This window comes from Lepisosteus platostomus, chromosome 15 (genome assembly GCF_059453375.1).
Source record: "Lepisosteus platostomus isolate fLepPlt1 chromosome 15, fLepPlt1.hap1, whole genome shotgun sequence".
In the NCBI taxonomy this organism is placed as follows: domain Eukaryota; kingdom Metazoa; phylum Chordata; class Actinopteri; order Semionotiformes; family Lepisosteidae; genus Lepisosteus; species Lepisosteus platostomus.
Window position 1 is genome coordinate 27676446 of NC_142625.1, and position 23621 is coordinate 27700066.

Below are 23621 nucleotides of genomic sequence, written 5' to 3' on the forward strand. Positions count from 1 at the left end.
ACATCAGTTTTACATCTCATCCAAAGGACAGCACCTGTTTACAGTATAGTGTCCCCGTCACTATACTGGGGTATTAGGACCCACATGGACTGCAGAGTGAGCACCCCCTGCTGGCCCCACTAAAACCTCTTCCAGCAGCAACCTTAGTTTTTCCCAGGAGGTCTCCCATCCAGGTACTGACCAGGCTCACACCTGCTTAGCTTCAGTGGGTTGCCTGTTGTAAGTTGCAGGGTGATATGGCTGCTGGTGTAGTAAAGCAAAAGGTAAATCAGGGTAAAAGCAGAATATTATATTAGTATCCCTTTGCCGCACCCTTCAGGACAAAGGGTCCCTCGGTGCGTTACATCCAGGAGGGGACCCTTCTTCCAGTGGGGAAGTGCATCTGGGTGACACTTGGCAGCCATTCTGGGCCACCTGCCCCAGTGCACAGCACAGCAAGTGGACATGTTTGACACTTCACTTATTGAATTAAGATTTGCAAGCCCAGAGTGACATTTCACCACCGCTGGAGTTATCAGCCCTTTGCACCCCTTCGCCGTGTGTCCTGGGATTTTTAAAGCATTGTGCAATACTTGGATCACAGCAGAGCAAAGTAAATCTCTGGTATAGTCAGGGAAACTATCCTAGCACAATACACTTTCATTATGAGTAATGAACAATTGTCTTTGTTGACTAGGATATTGTCAAAATATATTCTTGAAACATTTTAATGAAGGAAACTTTGCCCACATTTTGAATTTGGGGTTAGGTTATATCTCTGTTCAAGAATGGGCTAAATCAGTCAATGGCTATCCCTTGTAGTTAACCCTGAAATTGGTGGAAAATCCCAGTACAGGATGAGCCCACTCCCTGGCCGGTTCAGCAGCTGTTGTCTTGCAAGATATCTGGTCATGTGCTGCACAGCACTGTCATGGTGAGCTCTGTTCAGCACCCTCACATTGGCACCTCATTCGGATGCCTTGGGTGGCAAATGACCAGCACGTTTTCTTCTACCTTTTTTGTTCACCTGGGAAAAGACAGACAGCAGCGAAGAAGATGGGACATACTGTATCAGCTAAGCCAGCTGTGTCTTTCTGCTGCCCTGTAGAATCAGCATCGCCCTTCTGGGCTGTGAGTCTCTCCGCTTCCTGAGGAAACTGGAACATTAAAATGTGAAATTATATTTAAGATTATTGATAAGCAGTTATATATATTGATAATCCTGCTCAGTACAAGAGGAACCGCAGGCTCAGACATTTGGTGCACGTGTTTGGCTGAGGAGTCAATGCCCCCTGCAAGCTAAATATATTGATAACCTCACTGGGTTTAAAGGATAATATCTGTGTTTCTTTCATGTTTGCAATGCAAAGATGTCTACTTAAAAATGAACAAATGGATGATTAATGATTAAGTCTAATGCTTAGTGTCTACAGTAATGCAGTTTCACTGCTGAGTTTTATATTGTATATTGACGTTGAAAATCCAGAATGTATTTATTTTGAACCATTGCATTTTACGATCTGATATTAATTTTGTTGGCAGAACGATGCTGTTTTGACGAGGTTACTGCAGTCCTCCGAGTGCTCTCAATCTGCAGGCGGACCCGTTGCTATAGACACAGATTCCTGTCCGGGCGGATATCGCGGTAGGACGGGTTCCTTTGACATTGCAGGAGGAGGGGCGGTGACAGGAGGATTACAAAACGTGCAGATTGGATCCAAAATAATATTTCGACTTTCAAGTATTTTTTTTTCATCTGGCAAGATTATTTTTCAATAGAGGAAAATGTATCGGCGAGTTATGCAATCTGCTGTAAGGAGCGGCGTCTCTTTAACTTCACACTGCGGGACGCTTGTCAAGGTAAATACCTTAGCTGTAGGAAAGACATTGCAGCCATGAGTTTGCCTTGTGACAGGATATATTTAATTGAATATGTTGTCTTTGAAGGTTGCGCTTATTAAGTGCATTTTACCTGCCGGCTCCACAATGAAACTTTCTCTAAAATGACGAAAATTTCTCAATTTGTGGAGACTAAAGTAGCCCATTTGTGACGTAGTGTTCAGTCCCCTAAATTTAATACGAGTTTGTTAGTGAAGTTTTGTGGCAAGATTTGTATCTCGCGAATCCTTGCGTGCAAGGTTATTGTCTACCGACAGCATTCCAATCATCACAAAATAAGGAGTAGACGTTTAATATCGTGTGCAATTTCCCATATCATTCAAGACGCGCTCTTAAAACACAAGGTTTTGGGAGTCTGAAATAGGGTGCTTAATTATGTTGTTAAGGCTGATTCCCTGGTCTCCTTTCTATGGGTTGTTTTCGTAGTGCTGTATTCTGAAGCTTAAATGTTTAGAAATTTAATGATCTAAGCTCAGTTGCATGCTGTATCCATTACTGTGGTAGAAGGGATTCACGTGTTGTCATTCTGTAACAGCAAGTAGACGATTATGACTGATTTGCACCGCATTGTCTGAAGAAATTCTCCTCTGCTTTCTGTGTTGGTTCTTATCCGGTATGGGTGTTGATCTCCTTATTCTGGTACAGTCATGACTGATAGTAGATTTTACAGTAGCTGTATATATTCTTGCTTGTGGATTAATTGTTACTAATGTAATCGACTTTGATGCAGCTTCTTACTAATATGACACTTTCCTACAGTATGTGGTATTGCAGTACTCATATTTAATTCAAGTTAACATAACAATGCCTGACATACTTTACCGAGAAACTACAACACCCAACATGCATTGTGCTCTGTGTTTTGTTAGGTTTCCTTCATGTTGTAGCAGCCATGTGCTTGAGGGAGCAGTCCGAACCACGTTTAAGTGACAGTACTCATTTGGGGATGAGTACTCTAAAATCAGATAGGTGTTTTCTTGAACATGTTCTGCACAAAATGGGCTACTGCTGTATTATACTTGCTGCACTTTTGGGAAACATTTATTATTGTTTTCGTTATGTTTTAGACTCGGCAGATGGGAGCTTGTTTATCCAGAACCCTTGAAGTTCACAGGAGAATGGAGCTGTGTTCCTGGCCACTGTCTCAGAGCAGGACATTTCACAGCACTGCACAGGTACAGGTACAATATTGTAAGATGTTGTAAGATACAGTCTGCAGGAAAAGATGTTAGAAGGTCATGATTTCCATTGAGTGCAGCAAGTGGTATTTTGTGGGTCATAAGTTCCTGTAGCATTGCACTGCTGCTGTGCTTTGGTTGTTTCACTCACTAAATGCACTTTTTTTTCCCCCGCACAGCTCTTCTCAGTAAAACAGACACCACAGGCGTCAGAAGAAGAAGTGGGAGCTTTCACCAAAGTCATAGAAGCCATGGGATTCACTGGTCCTCTCAAATATAATAAATGGGTAAATGATCTTGCATCCCCTCTGCTAGACTGTCTGACTCAGTAGGTGTGTGCCTTCTCATTCCTCTGGGTCATGCTACCTGCCCTTCTGGTCTTGTCTTCAGTCACATGCCAGCAGCCATACTTGAGCTGAGCCTGTCGCATCAGTAGGCTAAGAGGGATCTTCACTCAAATGCCAACTGATATAGAGTTGTTCCCTTTTTCATTGCTTCCTACTTTCCAGACTTCATGATTATGCATTGTAGCCTTACTCTGGCAGTGGAAATCAGTGTTTACAGTTCTGGGGATGCATGCTGCATACTTCTACGTCTATGAAAATCTTTTGTGAGTGAGCCAGGTTGTGCTCCAGTGGTTCAACTCTTCTTTTAAAAGGGCTCATATATAAAAAGACAAGTCAATAGAGGGATATGATGGGAAAATGTGTGGTAGCAAGAGATTGATTTACAGTGGAAGGGGACACATGATGTCTTGGAATTTCACATTAATGCTTGAAGTCCTGCGAGGGTTTGGTAGTTGCCAGTTTATAGTGGAAACCTTGTACCTTTTAGGCTTGCACTGCTTGCCTCCCTCTGACCGACGCTCCATACTCAGTGTCCCCAGCTCGAGCCACAACAGCAGGCGCACAGCTGTGCAGGCGGAGATGGTAGTAGAGTTACAGATTCAGAGTTGCACAAGCTCATGAAATAACGTTATACAGAGCAGCTGTGGCTGAGCTCAGAGAGGAGCAGCCAAGTCAGTTATTTGCTCATTGGCTTAGAGTGTAATTTATCCATGATGCACATTCCTCCCTCATTATGGCATTGTTGGTGCAAGCCAAACCCTCTGCTTTTTATAACGTGTGAATTTGAATTATGTGTTCATAATGCTCAAAGTGTAGCAAAGGTGACATAAAAAAGACCAAATTCTCTTGAAGGTTAAGCTTAAGCTGCTTTTCATCCAGTAACCGCAGTGTGTCAGCATATTTATTACTCAAGATTCAGAGGCCCATTCCAGGCCTCATCTGTTCCAGCTATTGGTGATTAATACTCACAGTAATAAATTGAAGTTTTGTTTGTTTTTTCATTGTTTTTCAACAGAAAATTAAGATTGCTGCATTGCGCATGTACACCTGCTGTGTGGAAAGAATTAACTATGATGACTTTTTTGAAAGTAAGTGTTCACCAACGTTATGATCAGTGGGTGATCATCATGATTTTAAAATGTAGTCATTATTAAATAGGAGAGAATCAACTTTTACATGATAAAAGGCATGATTAATGGTGAAAAAATAGTATTCTCCTAAAAGTGAATTAAAATGAGAGATGGGATCCTGCTGAGATTGTTGGAAAGCCTGTACAGAGGTTTTCACAGGACACATAAAGTAGCTTGAACTCTGTAGAAAGTACGTCTGCTTGCATCTTCTGGTCCAGGCATGTCAGAAATTCTTACACATTTTGACCAGGGCAAGTCCATGCCTGTACACAGGTGGACTGAACTGTGGAAACCCTGTCTGTTCTAGACCAGGGCAAGTCAGCATCAGTATGCAGGTAAGACCAGCCCAAGCAAACTTTGAACTTCCTCAGTACTGAAATGAGGACCTTGCAGCATTTCTCAGATGTGGTTTAGCAGAATGCATTTAACTCCTGCAGCTTTTTGATGTATAAATAAATTAGTGACTTTCCATCTCATCAAGCTTAGAGTATTAGTGCTGAGTGGTACGTTGTGTGTTAGAGGATGTGGCCTGTGTTGAGTCCGAGGTGAAGAGGAAGTTGACTGACCCCTGGTTTTCTGTGTGCAGAGTGTTCCCTCCCAGACACACTCAACTCCTGGTTTCTTGTGGCCCAGCTCCATGTCTGGTGAGTGCAGAGCTCGGACATCTTTAACAGTGGCATTTATACATAATTTGCTTCATACATGTTTCTTTCGAAACAAGATTCATTGGTCTTATTAATGTGATTCTTGTTAATCTTCATTAGCATTTGAAATATGCCTGCGATGGACGGTTTTCCTGTCTAGGGTGTTTCCCGCCTTGTGCCTGCTGCTTGTCCCGATACGCCTGGCTCTCGCACAGCCCTGTATTATATAGACCTTTTAGAAAATGGATGGGTAGTATGTAAAATAAGTAGCTATAGTATTCTTTAAGTAGGATCCATAGCAGAATAAGAACCAGTGAAACAATAATATGCAGTTAATATTGTTTCAAACTAACACAGTAATAAGTAATAGGTTTATTCCATGCTGAAATTGAAAATTTTTTTCAAGCATGGAATAAACTTATTACTTCTTCCTTTGCAGCCTACGCATGCTAACGCAGCTACCCACCTGAACTACTACAGCTAACACAGTAATAGTTTTTACTTTCTAATCTTTGCAATTATAGACCTTTCTTTTTATTTTTACTGAGCTTGGTTTGTAAGTTATTTTCTGAGGTGAGTCTGTTTTTTTCAGCTTTTTTTAACTACATTGATTCAAATGCTGAAACAGTTTCCTACTGTCTTAGTGACCTGTCTGGATATTTTTCACTGTTTTAAAACTGAGGCATTAGTTTGATCTATTAGATAGTTTGGCATCACTGATGAAATAAATATTAAGTGAGGTTGGAAAAATCTAAAACCGCAGTGCTGTTGGAGTGACATTCTTGTATTTTCATGACATTTCTTGTTGCTTTTAATTCTTGAGAATGTATGTCACTCCCCAGCAAACTCAGTCCAAACACCTGGGGACAGGTTTGTTACTGGATTTCACAGCTTTCAGAGCAGAAAGTTTGCTTTTCATTTGCATGACAGGAAAAGTTCCACATTTACGTAAAGCAAGGTTTGAGTGATTTTAGCTGACAGCTGTAGTAATCTTTAATCCCAGCTGTGATATTTACATTCTCCCACCTCCCAGTGAGTGATCCAGAGACAGGACAAACCTCAATGCACTCCTGTTCTGCTCTGGGCTTGGACACTTCAGGCTCCAGGACAGCACCAGTCATGCCCAGCCCTGTGAGCAGGCCTTTAAATTATAGCTATTTTCTTGCCAAACACCTTACAGGTTCCCTTTTAGAACTCTCTATCATCAACAGACGCAGGTCCTTAATGCCTTTTGCTCTGGCAGAAAACCCCCATTCGTACACTTACATCTCAATAACCGCATTGAGTGGAATGAATAGCACAGTTCCATTTTACTTTTTACTTAATATTTGCTTAATTTCAAAGAAAATACGTTTCAAAGAATTTATTGTTTGCAGTGATTTTATTGCAAAAACAAAACACAGGATAATAATTTATTAAATAATACTGTATTAGGAATTTTGCAGTCATGGCTACTTACATGTAGAAAATCATCTTGGAGAACATTCCAAATAATGCCCCTGTTAATCAGTAAGACTGCTATCGGTAACAATTAAGCAGTTATTAATTATTTAATATGTTATGATCAGAAAGATATGCACCAGTTCTTGTTCATCGCAGATTGTTTGTGCACTCTACCTGGTTGTACTCCTGTTCTGCAGTCTTAACAGTTATGGGATAAACAGCTTCTGCAGTCTATACCAGGGTCCACGTCACTGTCACAATTCTAACCTCTTGCTCCTCCCTGTGGAAACAGTCTGTTGAGGTTCAGGTATATAACATTTAATTCGTAAGTGGTTTTGTTTTACTCTTATTTTCTGAAATATTTGTTAGTCACTTAGCAGTATGGCAGATCCAGTATGTGTATATATGAATATATAGTGTAATTGAAACAGATTAATTTGTATTGTATAAGTAAGGGTGTACTGTATTGTTGGACCCTAGAAGTAATAATCACTTTTTAATTATATTATTTTTAGTACCTTTGATTGTGGTTTGCTCCAACAGTTGTCTTCATTTTTGTTATTTGGTAATTTATGGTAAGATTCAGGCTTCCGTAATGTAACCTTTTTTTTCTTTATTAGGTTTAGTAGGAAAACGTAAGTCCATTACCTCATGACATTAGTTGACAAATATGTCAAACACAGTGCTGTTCTTCAGGCTTGCTGAGGTGCGCTGCGGGAGAGAGTTGTTTGAGAAAGAGGAACAAGAAAGAAGCAAGAGCACAAGGTTCCCTGACTAACTGTTGTCTTCTCCTGCTTGCCGTGTTTCTTCACTGTGTCAAACCACGGTCAGATGAAGTGCTTTGTCTTTAGCTGATTAATTGGATGACAGTGGTGGGGAGCCTTGCACCCTAGAATACATAATATACTACATATATCATCTCCTTGAACAGAACCTGTCCCTTTAATTTTATTCCTTAATAGTAATATTAATCTCACTGGCAAACTGTAAAATAGAGCTTAATTGTTAACCTTACAATCTGGTGATTGGAACACACTATGATGTATTGACTTCATCTTACGAATTACGCTCACAAAATAGATTATTTTAGTAGTAGCCCCTTAGAAAAATGATGGCTGAATCTTGCTCACACCACACGTGTACCAGGTCCTGCTGTGTGCTCTTATATATCCTGCAGCAACAGCCTGAGGTGAATCCCAGTGGAAAGGCAGCTCCCTTGCAGTGTGGAGTGCTGTGATGCTCAGGCAACTGTGCTCTGTCCTCCTGCAGGATGTGCCTCGTGCGAATGAGACAGGAGGGCCGTGCAGGGAAGTACATGTGCCGCTACATCGTGCACTCCATGTGGGAGGATGTGGAGCAGCGCGGGAAGATAATGGGGGTGAGTTGCAGCACCTGGTCGGCTTGTACAGAGACTCTGACAGAAGACCAGCAAGAGCTCAGATAACTAGGTATCCACATTGTGCATTTGTGTTTGTGAGCAGCAGGTTTCGATCCTGCAGTTCAAAAATACACGTTTCTGGGTACATTTACATCTGGGTATGTTTATATCGGGCATAAAAGAATAGTCTGTTTTTTTTCATTACGTGGCTGCTTTATGAACAGAGAGCTTGGTGAGGACCTGAGTGGGCTGACTGAGTTAGTGAGGATGGTGGCATTGACACAGCTGTAAAAACAGGCCATGCATCTCCCAGCCTCCTCCATCTCCAAGGTCCCGCATGATTTTCACAAGGACCGGTCACCTTTCCTGACCCAAGCCTCGGGATAAAATTAGGAATGATGGGCCTAGCTTCCCAAGAAACACCTCAGAATTCTTTAGTGCGTGTGGGGTCTCAGGCGTGCCATTTCTCTTTTGTTGTGCTCTTTCTAAGCCAAAGCCAGCCTGCTCAGCATGTCTTTTGTGCTCATGCTAGATATCTATAGGGCAAGAAGGGTCCTAAAGCATGTTTATCATGTTCTCCTGCCAAGGTGACAAGGCACTACAAAGAACTATAAAGTTCTCAAAGTTATGTTTCCATGTGTTCCATGTTTTGTGCTAATAGTTAATAATGCTGCAAAGAGTTCTCGAGAGAGAGAGAGAGAGAGAGAGAGAGAGAGAGAGAGAGAGAGAGAGAGAGAGAGAGAGAATCATGCTTATTTTCCAACTCCCTCTAAATCAAAACCTAACCAGAGTATATCACATGGCGGGATATTATAGGCTGTATATCAAAATTGTAAAATAATATTTGTTTGTAACTTGACTGACAGTGAGTGATAAAATCATCATGAACAGCTTTTCTGCATTTCTTGCATTTGTCTTTATTAGTATCTTATAACTTTTTTTTCCCTGAAAGGATTTTTGCCTGAAATCATTACTGTACAGCATTGAAGTACTCATACATACGTATGGAAGAGATGGGCAGCTACACTGTAGTTATTTTCTGATTTTCGTTTTAATTGGATTCATGACAATTTCAAAGAGTGGAGAGAGAAGGAGCTGAGCAGTGAAATCACCAGTGTTTCTGTGCTGTTGTCTGTCTCTTTTCCATGCTGTAATATTTGCCAAAGCCAAATCGATGATCTCCTGGGGACGATAAATTGGAATTAAAAGAAATTATTCAAAAAGCCATGATTTTCTTGGTTCATATGTTTACTCGTTTATTTATTGAAGCCTGGCATTAAGAGTAATGCTCTGTGGGCAAGGGAGAGAGGATGGCACAGTCCAGATGTAGCTCTGAATATGTTAATCTCTCTCACCCTGGGAGCAGCAGATGTGCATTGTCATGTGGTGCAGAGCTTTTTCGCTAAACGTGTTCTGTCACAGCTAGGGTCTGCTGACGGCTTGGCCTCATGTTGCTGTCAGGACTTTCAAAAAATTGCTTCGATGGAAGCAGGACAATGTGCACCTTGTAAATTATTTCCTTAAACTGACTTTTGAATGTTTGCTATCCACTCTGCCTCCTGCCTGCACTGTATCCGAAGACATTATCTCAAAAAGACAGTGAGAAGCTCCTTCTGGAATAGGGGGAAGTGTTGCTCAGTGCAGAGTCCTCTTGCCGTCAGGAGTGGAGCCTGCAGCCCACTGTGGCTGATGTCCTCCACCAGCTGGAGTGAAGCCTGCGCACAACAGCCAAGGGCTTGGCAGCGCCTGCTGGTTGCTGAGCTCCACAGCTTGCCTCATTTTCCAGCTCTCCACCCGTTTTGCCTGAGGGCACAATGAGGGCAAGTCTGTAATTTCCCTGACTTAGGAGAGGTTACTGTTATAAAGAGACCCTTGTTAGCGTAACAGGACATGGCAGGCAGAGGTTTTCATAGCACCACCATTGTTTATATTACCCGTAATTTAGAGCCTCCAGAGCTACTAAGACTTTGGCACTTAAAAAACTTAGCCATCAGTTCTCTAGCATGTCCTTTTATTATTGTTATTATTCTGGTTGTTGTTGTTGATAAATACTTCTATTTCTCCCGGGTTGAAAGAAGTAATATGTTTTTGTGTCATGGCAAATATTTAGTATATGGCCTCTTTTTTATATTTTTATTAAATTTGGACATCACAAATGCTTGGTAACTAAAAAAACATTTTGGAATATGTACAGTTTGTAAGAAAATTAATTGTTTTGAAACATTTCTTACCTTCAGATTACAATTTATGACTGCACTGTGCTGTTTTGTTTCAAGTTTAAATTTTTACTATAAATAGGCTGGAGACTGAGTTCAGATTAAGATTTTTAAAAATAATGCCCTTTCCCTCAAACCGAAAGACACGGCTCACTATGTGTAAAAGCTTGTGAAGAATTGGTTTTAGATATGAATTTACCTTTGGAAAGGAAAAGTTGTTTATTAAGAATGGTACATGAAACTTTGTCTCCCTACTTGAGAAGTGGCCATTTGAGAACTGACATTGTAGCTGTGTTGTACAGTTTAAAGAGAAAAAACAGATCTCTGGCCTATAATAAAACACTTTCTTTCATTAACTTGTGGTGACTACTTACAAGAAATCAAAATGCTTAAACCACAATATTAATCACGGGACACACTAACTAAGCACTCTTCAGTTGGTAGTGGTCAGTTTTCTTTCGAACACTTTCAGGATCACATTCCTGTTGGTTGTTAAAGATGTTGTCTTTCTTCACTGAGTACCAGTCTTACATGTCTTGTGTTTTAAATTTCTCTACAGCAGCTCTGTCTTCAGTTCCAAGGTTCTCCTTACTAAATGAGAAAGCATAGGACCATAGTAATGGTACTTGTGAAATAATAGTTTTATTTGGTTGTGCAGAAAAATAAAACATTGGTCACTTCTTCCAATTTTACTGATGTTTTTCACGTGAGAGGATTCAGTGGCGTGGGAAAGCTGTGCCAGGTAATGTGCACAGTGGGGCTATTCTGTTTGTGCAATAACTTAAGTGAGATATGACACTAATTACTAGTGAAAGGGCAATATTCTGTCTTCCATACCATTTCTGTTTGATCTGTGAAGCATAGTAAATATTTTGTTGGATAGAGCTGTGCCTGCCATGCTTGGGGCGAAACTGTACCACATGTTGGTAATTATGAACAGGTTTCTAATTACGTACAGGTGCTTCAGGAGATATTGAATGCAGTTGGGTGTTAGAGACCCTAAATGATTTTGAATAAACAAACTGATTTTCAAAAATAATCAAAAGACTGAGGGGGTTCAATTCTGTTTGTCCCACTTCTGTTTTCATTAGGGATTAAGCTTTCAAGTGTAATCACGTTTGCTCAGCTATCTTCTCTGGCTCTTTTTTAATTATTAGAACCATAGTTGTCGTATCTTTCTGGTTTGCATTTGCCTGAAGTTATCAAAACCCAGGATGCTGCTGAAACTGTACATTAATCGGCTGAAAAAGAGACTTTTTTATCTGATAAAGAGAAGATGAGTAAAAATTTGAGTAGAGTTGTTGAGTAACCAAGACCTTCAGCATGTAGTAAACCCTTAGGCCGGAACTAAGTCTGTCATGTGTTGGAACACGTTCACATAGCACAAACACACACACAGCCACAGAACATGTAAAAGGGCCTCGTGTTGTGTGATGGCTCCACAATGCTTCACTGTGCAAAGAACACAAGAGGTCCAGGGCCAATCTGTAAAATATTTTACAGTTTTATAAAGTTTTACTGCCAGCCCCAGTTATAGCAAAGCTCACCATTGCCCGGACCTCCCAGAGGGAGCTCATTGTGTTATGAGGAGTCTCTCACAGGCAGGAGATACTCATTAGTACTTGCTTCACTTGCCAGAGTGCTTGCTTCGAGGAACTTTGAAGTCATTTCCAAACAGATGGAAAGCAGGAGTGGTGTCTGTGATCACATGCTATTGTCACTCATCCACCTGCTTTGCCTGGGCCTCACATGGTCTGTCCACCATGAGAAGCTGACTTCCGTCTGTCACGGGGGGCTCTCCCTCTGTCCCCTGCTACTTCCTTCACTCCTGCGATGGCTGTCAGCAGGGCACTGGGGAGTAGTGGAATAGCAACAAGGTTGTGTGTTCCTGTACCAAAAGACAGTGAATTAAATTAAAAATGATTTAGGTAAAATTCAAGGCGGTCAAACACCTGAAAGAAGGTGTTTTATGTAGACAAGTGCATATTGGTAAACCGGGAAGCAAAACCATAATCTATAATTAAAAAATGGGAAAGGCAGAGTTAGAGGAAGCTGCTCTGAAAAAGGTGGAAGTGTTTAGGTTGACATAATTTACATGGGAATGTGATAAAAGAGACACACAATGTTACAGAAGGCATCGTGTATCCTACAGTATGTATTCATATTTTTGTTGTAAGTTACTGAAAAATGGTTCTGTAGGAAGAAATTTTTTTCTTTTTTGGAATAAATTGCAAATAAGCTTTTTTAAGACAGCTCAGAAAGAAGCAACATCATTTATTTTCCACAGAATGGTGTATTGTTTTAAAAATACTCAGACCTCAGTTTTTCAAACCTTTGCAGTCAGTACTTTGTGCATCCAGTTTTTACTTTAATCACACCACAAAGTGCTTCCAGTAATATTTTAGAAGGTTGTGTCTCCTAAAAGATTTTTCGACTTTTGCTCAAAAATCCATATTTTCTCGAGCTCTGTAAGATTTCATTTTTTTTTTGTTAACTGCTTTCTTGAATTCAGACCACAAAAATTGAAATGTATTTGATGTGTGGAGATTAAGATGGCTAGTCAAGTATGTTGATATTGTTTTAATTTAGGAACCGGTAATAGGTTTCTTCCATGCTGAAAAGAAAAGAAAGGAAACAATCTTTTGGCTTTAGAGCCTTCTTCAGGTGTGAGAATTTGTATTAATTTAACCATTTCTTTGTTGGTCTTGCTTGGGACCATTAAAATGCTGGCATGTCTATTTTTAACCCAGCTTGAGCATCCTAGCAGAGAGTTCTGGTGAGTTCTTGATTTCATCGTTTCCTCAATTCTAGCTACTGTATGACACCTGGACAATAAGATGCAAAACTCTCCCAAAGCAAAATAGAGCCACCTCCATATTTCACAGTGGTCCAGACATAATGCTGGTGAGAATGTCTGTAATGCTCAATTTCCTTTTCATCTGACCCTTAGACATGATCCCTGCTGTCATTGAGATATAGTTTGGTAAATCCATACTACGCTTTTGTGTTGATCCTAAGGAATTGTGTCTTTGCAACAGTGAATAGCGTATTCATGCAGTTGATGTTGAATGGTAGTGTTTGAGATGTGGTATCACTATGATGCTAGACTGGGGAGATCTGGAACTTCAGGCCTTGAAAGTTTGTCATCATTTATCTGTTCACTTCCCATCATGGTACTGGCTCTTCCTGTGGCCTTGAACATCTTAATGATGGACACTACAATAGAAAGTGGTAGTTAATAGCTTTTTATGGATTTGTTTCATCTGAGAATGTCCAAACACTGACAGGATGAAGTAACAGAACCTTTTCAGTTTTGAACAGAGACGACTTTGAGGGGATTTGTAATATTCAAAATCCCCTCAAAGGTTTAGACAAAGTCACCCCAGTAGACGTCAATAGTGAAACATTATCCAAGGAGCACTGTAGTGGAAACTATGTGGATGCACATTTAAAACCAAGAGCAGGAGGCACTTTTTATGCAGAAGGTTGTGGGAGTCTGGAAACAAATACCCAGTCATGTTCTTGAGATCAAAACCTACTCTTCTTTCAAGAAACAGCTGGATGATATCCTCATGGTAAATTATATATTAATGCCAGAGCAGTTTCTGCCCCTGCTGGTGATGTGATATATTATATAGCTCTCTCCAGGCCACGGTGCTTGGCTCTTATGATTTTCACATCTGAAGTGATATTGTGACCTTTTAAACTTGATTAGTATTTTTGTAAATTTCATAATATTTCTGTGGCAATGGATTTGATTGTTTTGCTATTTGCAATCTCGCCTCATCGAACTACAGGTATTTTAGCAAGCAAAATAGTAATTTCTTATCTCTTTTCCTTTACCCATTAACCATGAGGCTTAATTGATATCATGGAAAAGCTGAACAACTGCTGTTCTTTTTCAGTGGCAATGCTGGATCAGCCTTCTGCTTGTATCTGTCTGCAAACAGAGAAAGAATGCATGCAACCTGAATTTTAATATTTTAATTATAATATTCACAAGAAGAATACAACAGTGAGAAATAATCATCACCCTGACATGCTAATCACTCTGGCTGTGCCAAGCACAATAAACAGTCACATTAAGACATGCACTGCTGTCGTATTTGACCTGCCCAACCAGGCATTTCACTCACAGGAAATGATGCTAAGCACCAGCCTGGGGGAATGATGTTTATTTTACTAAAAAATAAGCCTAAGTTTGACGTGGAAAATGTGATTTAAAGAGCGCAGCAAAGCAGAAGTCGTCTTCTGTTTATTCAAAACAGTGGTGTAACCAGCACGCGCCCCCCGCTGCGGCTGCAGCCCGGCCTGGCTGAGCTGCGTGGCGCTGTGCTCGCGTGACGGCTCTCTCCCGTGTTCCAGATCGACTCCGTCGCCCTGAAGGCGAGCATGAGGGCCATGACACAGAACTTCTACGCTGCTATTTTTGGCTATGATGAGGTAAGCATGTTTATATCCCAGCATTGTGCGTGGTGACCTTCTTGAAGGAGAATAGAAAAAGCAATCAACATTGCACATCCTAGAGGGTTAGACCATTAATATCTCATGTTCTGAGCATTTGAATGGAAGAGCTATGAGTCCTGGGAAACAAGCAAAATCTCCTCGTGTTTATGTCTTGTCCTGGCTAGTTTCACACTTTTTCACTTGTGCTTCTGATTTGTTTTCTTTCTTCCTTGCTCTGCTGATTGAAGACTGGTCTTTGTCTATGTGTCCCAATTAGGTGGATAGCCCTGCCTGTGTTTGGCAATATCATCACTGTTAATAAAATTCAAATCATTGCTAATTGTGCTGATTATGAGTTAGTATTTATTATGAGTAAAAAAAATTCACTGCGTCATTGTGGAATAGGGAGGTATGACACTCATGCTCCTTTCATGATTGTGGCCAGAATTTCAGTTTTACCTTGTCTGAGGTCTGTGAAGACAGTAACCTTGACAATATTGCTCACACCTTGACTAGGTATGGTAAATGTTACACATTTCTGTGCACTCTTAAGGAAGTAGAACAGGGTCTCCGCTAGCAGGTTTGAGAGTAAAGAAGATGGTCAGTCCAGGCGTATTTGCTCACAGTCTGTGTGCAACCTGTGAAGTTTGGCTCTATGCGGCAGGGAGTCCTGTCTGATGACCGAGTCCTGGCCGCCGCGCTCTGGAGGAACCTGTTCAACAGGCAGTGCGAGGACCCGCGGCAGCTGGAGCTGATGGTGGAATACGTCCGAAAACAGGTAGCGGCCACCGACGCTGACCCCAGACTCGCCACCAGCGGCCCTGGGTTCCGCACACTGCCCTGACCAGCAGGGAATGGGCACCAGAAAAAAAAACTTTATTAGTGGGCAGTGGCACCAAGCCGCTCACGCGCAGCACTGTTTTTGTATCATCACATACAAAGGAATAAAGCTGGCTTATTAAATGTTTTAAATATGAACAAAGTGACCAGCTGTGCTGTTTGTTGCTTCAGTTGCTAAGGGATACACAGAGCAAGAAAATGCTAAGAAAATGCTCAGAAGCAGTCTTGTTCTTTTCCATAGAGAAGCTCGGCACTTGTTATTAGGCCATTTCGCAGCACTGCTTTCTGCAGTGGGCTCCTCTGCGGACACCAGAATGGAGGAGAGCAGGGCAAGAGGCAGTGTGGGGTCAGCAGGTCACAGTGCTGGGAGGGGAAACAGCATTTTAGCATTTTAACGATTTATTTTCGTCTGGCACTCCAGTGTTTATTCCTGGTCCTAGTGTGTTTTTAAGGCGGTATCGCATGCCTGGCCCAGCTTCAGACTCGGGATTCCAGCCTCATACCCAGGAAATGGTAATATGAGAGCCCTCACTGGCTGAACCTGCCTCCCCAGAGCCAGATCTCTTCTAATTTCCACCGCCCGTAGAAGAAGTTCCCTTTATGTTGTATATTTTCATGTTCTCTTTGATTGAAAACATCAGTGGTACAGAAACACCTGCAGGCTGTGTAAGCCTGTGCCATATGTTCCTAAAGATTCCACAGGAAAGCTTTCCTGGAGCTGTTCTCCTGCTGTCCCCCAGGCTTCCAGAAAGGCAAACGTAACCAAAACACATCACAAAGGATTGGCTGCTCAGGCCTTGATGGCAGCAGCATACGACAGTCGTGATTAATTCTCAGAGCATTGTACGCGTTCATTACAAGCCTTCCAAAACAATGCCAGACCAGCAAGGAAAAGTCTAACGTTTTAAACTCAATATGAATTTAATCTTGGGAAGTTTAACCAACCAGACCAACCAGAGTTTAACAAGCAGTGAGGGCTGTGTGGCAGCTTGTCAGAATGGGGAAAGCCGCAGTACTGGACTGCTGGTGAGCACGCACTGCAAGAGGGTGGTTTGTAATTGGCTCATTAAGGAGGAGGAAAATTGGATGCTTTTTACTGTCACTCTTGTGTCCCTCAACCCTCAAGATTCTTCTTTTTTTTCTTCTTTTATGCTAAAAATGCATCAATATTTTATTAAAATTGGCTGTGGGCAGTGGTTGTTTGTACTCTGAAGGGTGAAAAGCTGAGCAGGGTAGTGCAGTGAAAGATGCAGGAGCAGAGCTGCCAGTCTGGGCTTTTTGTTCTGCCTCTCAGTCCTGAAGCTCAGGGCTTCACAGGTACCAGCCATCTGGGCTCACATTACAAGTGGCTGTTATAATTTATGAGATGTGCATGGATTGCAGGCTTTGTGAAAGCAGAGGAGAAAATGCCTTTTCCAGCATTTTCAAGAGGCTTAATTAAAAAAAGACAGAGGAAGAAAACTGAGTGCAAAACAAGCATTTAATCACATTCTGAGTGGTTTCACTGCAGGTGCACCACATAAAATATAGCAGTGCCTGATGACAGACTACAGGAGAGGAAATCACAGCCCTGGCCATAGTAATGAAATCACGTACAGAGGCCTGTATGCTGGCACCAGCCTGCATCATTACTCACACTAATTACGTTCATCAAACACTCCTTCCATGAGCTAATGCAGCTTCTTTAATTAAAACTTAAGGACTCCTATAGATCTGACCAAATCTTTTTGGTCAACTTAATTCCAGGAGGAGAATGATATAACCTAGACATTGTCCCTGACTGGTGATTCAGCAGGAAAGTAGTGACTCCTAGAGGCTTGTTAAACTTAACTCATACTAGCATGTAACTGTTTATTACTATTTTATTTCCTTGCATTTATATAGAGCTTTGAATCCTGAGCTACCCTAAAGTTTTTGACATACAGGACAAGGTGCACTTTATCAATCTCTGAAGAACAGCTCTCCACTGGTTGATGTACAGTAATCCTGCACCAGCAATCCTATTTACAGCAGTTCAGGCAGAGGACTAAGAAATCCCTTCACTAAATGAATAAAGGGGGAACGTTAGGAGGGTCAGATTGTGAAAACCCAAAGTGCAATTTAGCCAGGACAGTGCTGTGAGATCTTTAATGACCAAGTAGTAAGGACCTCAGTTTAATGTTTTGTTCAAAAGATGCCACAGTATCTGTGGTCACCATGCTGTACAAGGGTTAGAAAGTACTAACAAAACTTACAGCATCGACATGATTTTCCTTAAGGGTGTCTCATCCCAGTGCTGACCAGTTCCAGCTTAGCTTCCAAGGTAGAGTGCTGTCAATAGCAAGAGCTTGAGCTGTGTAAATCTACATTTTGTATTATTTATTACAATTTGTTGTAGGGGTAACTGTACACATTGCTCTTGCTATAGGATTTCCCCTTGCAGTAGCCTCTGGATACTTTGGCATTTAGAATGTATTCTTAAAGATTATATTAAGAAACTGTGAATTTTATATAGAATGCTTCAAAGCTTCCTCTGTAAGCCTGTTGAACATACAAGACAGCACTGCACTGTATTTTAACTCCACTGTTCTCTGTTCCTGAGTGACAATTTTGCTGTGATTTCTGTTGTTTTTAGATGCAGTACATTGATTCACTGGATGGTGAGGACCTGTTGCTGACTGGGGAGGTCAAATGGCGCCCCCTAGTAGAAGAGAATGCACAGAGCATCCTGAAGCCCACCAGCCCCACTTACAATGACGCTGGTCTCTAACACTTGTTTCCCCCTTGTTGCCACTCTGAGGACAGTGCAGGTCTCTGTTGATAGGATATACACTAGACAGACTCCCTCTCTGAGACCCACTTAACCCCTGACCTCCCCTTTCCCAAAAAAGCAGGGAGAGCAGTTTGAGAGAACTCTAAAGGTATGGACAGTCAGTGGATATATTTGTGAGATGTTGCACAATCATTTTTGCTGAAGGGATGTGATTTTACAGTTGTAACATTAGAAAGTTATAAGTATAAACCTTCGTATTTACCTTCTGCTGCAAGGTTGTCACAGCACTTTATGCATTCAGTGTTTTTCTGGGAAAATTTAAGGCCTTTCAAGATGGAAGAGCTTTCTTTTCTATGGAAGCAGGCTTTTTTGAAATAAAAGATTTTGTCTAACTGTAATGATTAATTTACTGAAAGGAATCACTACACAAGTCTTGTGAGGAATTCTTTGTGCCATGCCAAGCAGTTCTGGAGAATTGTTTCATTACACTGTTCTGCTCTGTGATGCGTGAATGAACTATGAAGCCTGAAGCCTGTGTTGTTTTCACCTTCCCTCTCCTTGTCTTTGTTGAGCTGTCCAGCTGTATGTGATGCTCAGGTCTCCAGGATAGAGACTGGTACTGGGTTACAACTCACTGCAGCCATGACCCCCCGCCAGTCAGCTGAAGAGCACAGTTTAGTGCTGCCTGCTCTGAGCCTTGAAACACTGATACTTTTTGATATTATATTTTGTCCACCACTGGACATTAAGCTGATTTTTCTTTTTTTTTTCTATGTCCCACCTCCCCACTGCCACCTGTGGCCTGGGAGATATGTTTTGGCCTAAAAGCAGCCAATACTCTGAAATGGCCGAACACTAGACGATAGGGCTCATTGCATATGGTCTGCCCTGGGCAAAGTGGAAGTGGATGTCCCTACTGTAGTAAATATTCCCCCCATGTCTTGTGAGGAAATCATGTGCAGATGACAACTCTTAAAATATTACATCCCAAGAGCTGGCAATAACATATGATATATTTATGATACATATTTTGGTTATGTAACCTATGATATACAGTAGGAGTAAAAGTAAAGGTTTATTCCATGCTGAAAAGAGAAGAAAAGAAACACATTGTTTTGGCTGTGGAACCTTCTTTGGGTGTGTCGAAGAAGCCTGTGATATGTATTTTCATGACATAATATGGAGTAACCTATAATACATTCTTCTCCACACACTTGGGGGAAAAAAAAAGATTATAATTTTGAATTATATAGCATCATTTAGATACCAAAGATAAATTGCAAAAATTAATATATTTTTCTTATTGAACAATTTGTATTGTAAAAAAAATCTGTTTTTTGCTTGACAGATGAATTGCTGCAGAATCCCAATGAATCAGAAACCGATATGTCACCTACTGTACGTTTGTTGTCTGTGGCAGCAGCTGCAGTTTATTGTTGGAAGAGCACAAGCCTAATTCTAAAGTTTGTAATAAGGTCAAGATTGATTCATTTTGTTCTGGTTGTGCTAGAGGGTATCGCATTCACTTTCTAATTTGCGTGGTTCCAGAGACCCTTGCTTTTCCTGGTAGGACAGTCAGTCAGTAGATTATGGGAAGTGCAGGTGTCCAAGAAATTGCATAAGTTTGTTCACAAAAGCTTACACGCTGTATTGAAATGTCATGGAGTGGCTTTAAGCACATTGCCAAGTGCTTGAAACTTATGGTTTACTTATCAGTTAATCAGCAGTTTGTTGTTTTACATGTTAAGGTTTTCTGCATGGATCTGTTTGTGTGCTTGGTGATCTAAAGAACATTTTTTTTCCATATAGTGCACCATCACTCATTCACCTGTGTTTCCAGTGTGTCTCTATCATAATCACAAGATGCTGAGACTTAGTTAAGGTACAAAAACTTAAATGTGTAGTTCCCTGTAAGGTTAATAAAGTTGTAAATGGTGGAAAGTGAAAAACGTTGCATTAAAGTGCATTAAGTATTGGTACAATTTAAAGATTGTAGGATTTTGTAATATTACCCGGCACATCACCTGAAATTTACCCTGGGGACGTTTAGCCCTGCAGTTGTTCCTCGTGTGGACAGGTACAAATGGAGTGTTGAAAGTGGAAGATTTTCAGTTTGGTTTTCCTGCCTAAGAGGACTAACTAACTATGTTAATAAAAGCAACTCTATTTGGCACCTGTGCAAAATATTGCTTTTTTAGAAAAGTGTGCAGAACAGAGCTGAACTGTCCTCTGCTGGAGCAAATGATTGAGGGTTCTAGGGATGCAGTGTGACCAAGTGCACAGCAGAGGGCATCCTGTTGATAAGAGCATATTCAGAAAGGGATAGCGGCAGATCACTGTGTCATGACTTGATTTTTCCCTTTACTGTACCTACAGCCAGAGGCTGTCACTGGTTTTGTCAGCAGGATGTATTTTACAAATGTCCTCAAGAAATATGACTCAAAAGACAGTTTGGGGAGGTGTATCCTCAACACACCCAGAAGCTGAAAATTACTGTGATAATTCGTCTTGGGCGATGTGATTCCACAGAGTGCTGTTTTCGACTTTGTCTGACTCTACAAAAAGCACCAGCAAAAAAACAGGAGAGTCACAACTTTTTCTTTGTGTTCTGAAAGTGACACACAGCTGTTATCTAGGTCAGCAGCCTTTTTTCTCTGGTGGTAAAATTAAGTCCTGCCCTAATTACACAGAAAACATGGTGTAACTTTCATTAGAAGAACCAAACAGTGGGGATTTAGTCTGGTAAAAGACTGGCCAATCCATACTGACCTGGTTCTGAGGTACCGCCTGGGCCCATGGGCTGGCTGAGCTGTGTGCTGTCGGGCTGAACGGGTCATGGTCAGGGGGGCTTCATTCTCAGCTTGTGTGCTGTTCCCCTGGCTGTCCTGTAGCTGCAAGCTGTGCCCCCCCCTAAAGAAAAAAGTCTCTGCCAAACGGGCCTCACCTTTCTGTTGACATGGTACATAGTGCAACTGTGCAATTCTTAATCTTTATTTTGCTTGTTAATATACTAGTTAATCAATTTGCTACTTGGTTCCCTGCATTGTAAAAGATGAAAATGAAACTTGCATAATTAGGTAACTGAAATGATTTCACTGCAGTCCTTAGAGGACTTCTTACTCATTTCATTTTATCACATTTCTCAGTGAGGCTTTTTTGCACTAATTTTCCTCTCAATCCACTTTGAAGAGAGTGGATAACACTGTTTGGTTATTAAACACATTGGAGTGGTACATGCATGTGAAGTGTCAAAATTAGGTTCTGATAATTAACATGATTACCCATCAGTGATTGATGCTGGTGGCATATTTTCTGTGTCACATCAGAGCTATGTATTGCCTTTGTTTAGTTATAGTTCTTTTTTTTGTCTCTACAAAGCCTGTAAAATATTTTAGGAAACAAGGAAGATGGTATGTGTCCTGCTACATTCGGCAGTGAAATATTCTGGGGATTTGACTGCTCATGTGTGAGCTATGTTTGGAAAGGAGGAGGTGTGTTTGTTGTCCATGAGGCCACAATTAATCTCAGACCTGAGTTTTCAGGAAACAGATGGCAAGAAGAAAGATGATCTGGCTGGTTTCAGGGCTGTGACCAGTGCAATGGTAAGTTGTGGTTCAATGTTTTTTTCTGCCAGTGACAGCCATTCTCCCTCTGCTATAAATCACATGCTCTGGAGCATAATTGTCAAAGGCTTATTTAACAAGATAATGCTAGCTAGGGTGTGTTACTTGAATTACATTTAATTCTTTAAGGAAAGCAGCTTGATACAAATACCATATGAACAGACTGGAAATGTTTAGACCTTAAAATATTCTTGTAGCTATATCATAAGACAATGTACAATGACAAATCACCTATTAGAGTGTATTTTATACTGTATAATACTATATTTAAACTTAACAAATAGCATATACTTACAGTATGTATGCATGCATTTTGTTTTTCAAAGTTTTATGCCTGTTTTGAAAGGAGCCCACACAATTCCTGATTTACCTGCAATGCACAAAGAATGTTTTTAGAAAAGCTTGAAAAAGATTAAGGTGCCTTGCAAAAGATGCCTTTGAAACAGAAGGTGAGAAAACTTGTCATATTCTTTCTAATTCTGTGCAGACATGTTTGAGCTTACCTTGTACTGTAGCTATGTTAAATTTAAAACTAGGTATACAGTATACAGTACTGCTACACAATGAAAATACAACATGAAGATATTTGACTATGTTTGTTCCTGAATAATGATTGCTGAGATGCTATTGGGATAGTTAATGTTAGGCTGTCGGTGAAAAACGTTAGCCAGAGCATGAAACCAGGAAACAAGCTCTATGAGGAAAAAGCCACATTCTGGAAGGCAGAGGGTCACCACTTTGTCCCAGGACTGTCATGCCCAGCTGATATCACTGTGTACCTGTTTTCAGGCTGCAGCAGCTACAACATGAGAGATTCCAGGAAGGAATAATCAGCAGTTTTGCTCTCTGCATGAAAATTACCTGCATGCTTAGTGCACATTCACGATTAACATTTTGACAGCTGACAGATGAAATCATCAGTTTCTGTGGGTTAAAGAACATATGACTAAGTTGCAGAGAAAGTAGTACATAAAGTGGAAAACACAGTTTTAGGCACTGATGCATTTTATTTTGCTCTGACAGAAGACAATGTGCGTGGAAGACTCTCCTTTAACACAAGAACCTGATATTTTGGAATATTTTCATTTTAACAGTAGATAACGCTTCATACTGTAGACTTGGCATGATTTATTTGATATCTAGGTACATTTGCAGTAAAATGTACAGTATATTCATTTTTATTTATTCATAATTGATGCAGAAGGGATTACTTTATCCTAATTTTATTATCACAGGTAGAAGGATAATACTGTGGCAACAAGCAATAACAATTATTTCACTTCATAGCTCTGAATATTAATATCCTCCTATATTGCTACTATATTTCTTTATAGCAACTCATTAAATGGTATCTGTTACTTGGCTGACAACTATAGAAAGGCATTTGATTAATGGTGTAATACATAGTACAGTTATATTTCATACAACAGATATATATATACACAGTATATAACATCATACTATAGCATGAAAGCACTAAGTTAATGAGTGGCAGTTCCTTGTTCCTGACTGACAGTCAATAGGCAGATATTCCTGTAAGGACTAAACTGAAAGGTACCTGCTTTTGCAATCAGCAGTAAAGAGATTAAGATGTCTGAGTCAGTCAGCCTCACATGTCACATGTTGAGCTTGACAGCTAATAAGACAATAACAAACTCGAGTAGCTGACTAATAGGGGAAACCAGTATTACCATTGTTCTAGAGAGCGAAACTAAAAACAGAACTAAATAGCAATGTTTCATTTTT

The 23621-nt window shown here is 40.7% G+C and overlaps 1 protein-coding gene and 1 long non-coding RNA gene across 3 annotated transcripts; one reads left to right on the forward strand and one right to left on the reverse strand.

The window, feature by feature from the left end:
• The first annotated feature begins 1610 nt into the window (after positions 1-1610).
• Positions 1611-18650, forward strand: uqcc1 (ubiquinol-cytochrome c reductase complex assembly factor 1). 2 transcript variants are annotated; one of them, XM_088608013.1, is made up of 9 exons: positions 1611-1839; positions 2946-3059; positions 3236-3343; positions 4419-4491; positions 5120-5177; positions 7890-7998; positions 14580-14657; positions 15325-15438; positions 18115-18650. In XM_088608013.1, exons 1-9 carry the CDS (start codon positions 1765-1767, stop codon positions 18247-18249), a joined length of 864 nt encoding a protein of 287 aa, XP_088464139.1. In that variant the 5' UTR covers positions 1611-1764; the 3' UTR covers positions 18250-18650. The 2 variants fall into 2 exon arrangements, with proteins under 2 accessions (XP_088464139.1, XP_088464140.1); XM_088608014.1 differs by having other exon boundaries at positions 1612-1839; positions 2946-3053.
• On the reverse strand, positions 14184-22410 carry LOC148648463 (uncharacterized). The gene is made up of 3 exons (XR_015926761.1): positions 22171-22410; positions 21022-21162; positions 14184-15500 (listed from the first exon to the last, which is right to left on the reverse strand). It is a non-coding gene; the product is annotated as an uncharacterized LOC148648463 (long non-coding RNA).
• Between the last annotated feature and the right edge of the window lie 1211 nt (positions 22411-23621).

Excerpts from the sequence above, each read along its gene's own strand:
- uqcc1 (XM_088608013.1), top strand. The coding sequence starts at position 1,765 with ATGTATCGGCGAGTTATGCAATCTGCTGTAAGGAGCGGCGTCTCTTTA. Across the intron at positions 3,060-3,235 it reads ACAGCACTGCACAGGTACAG|CTCTTCTCAGTAAAACAGAC; the intron begins GTACAATATTGT and ends TCCCCCGCACAG. Across the intron at positions 5,178-7,889 it reads GTGGCCCAGCTCCATGTCTG|GATGTGCCTCGTGCGAATGA; the intron begins GTGAGTGCAGAG and ends GTCCTCCTGCAG.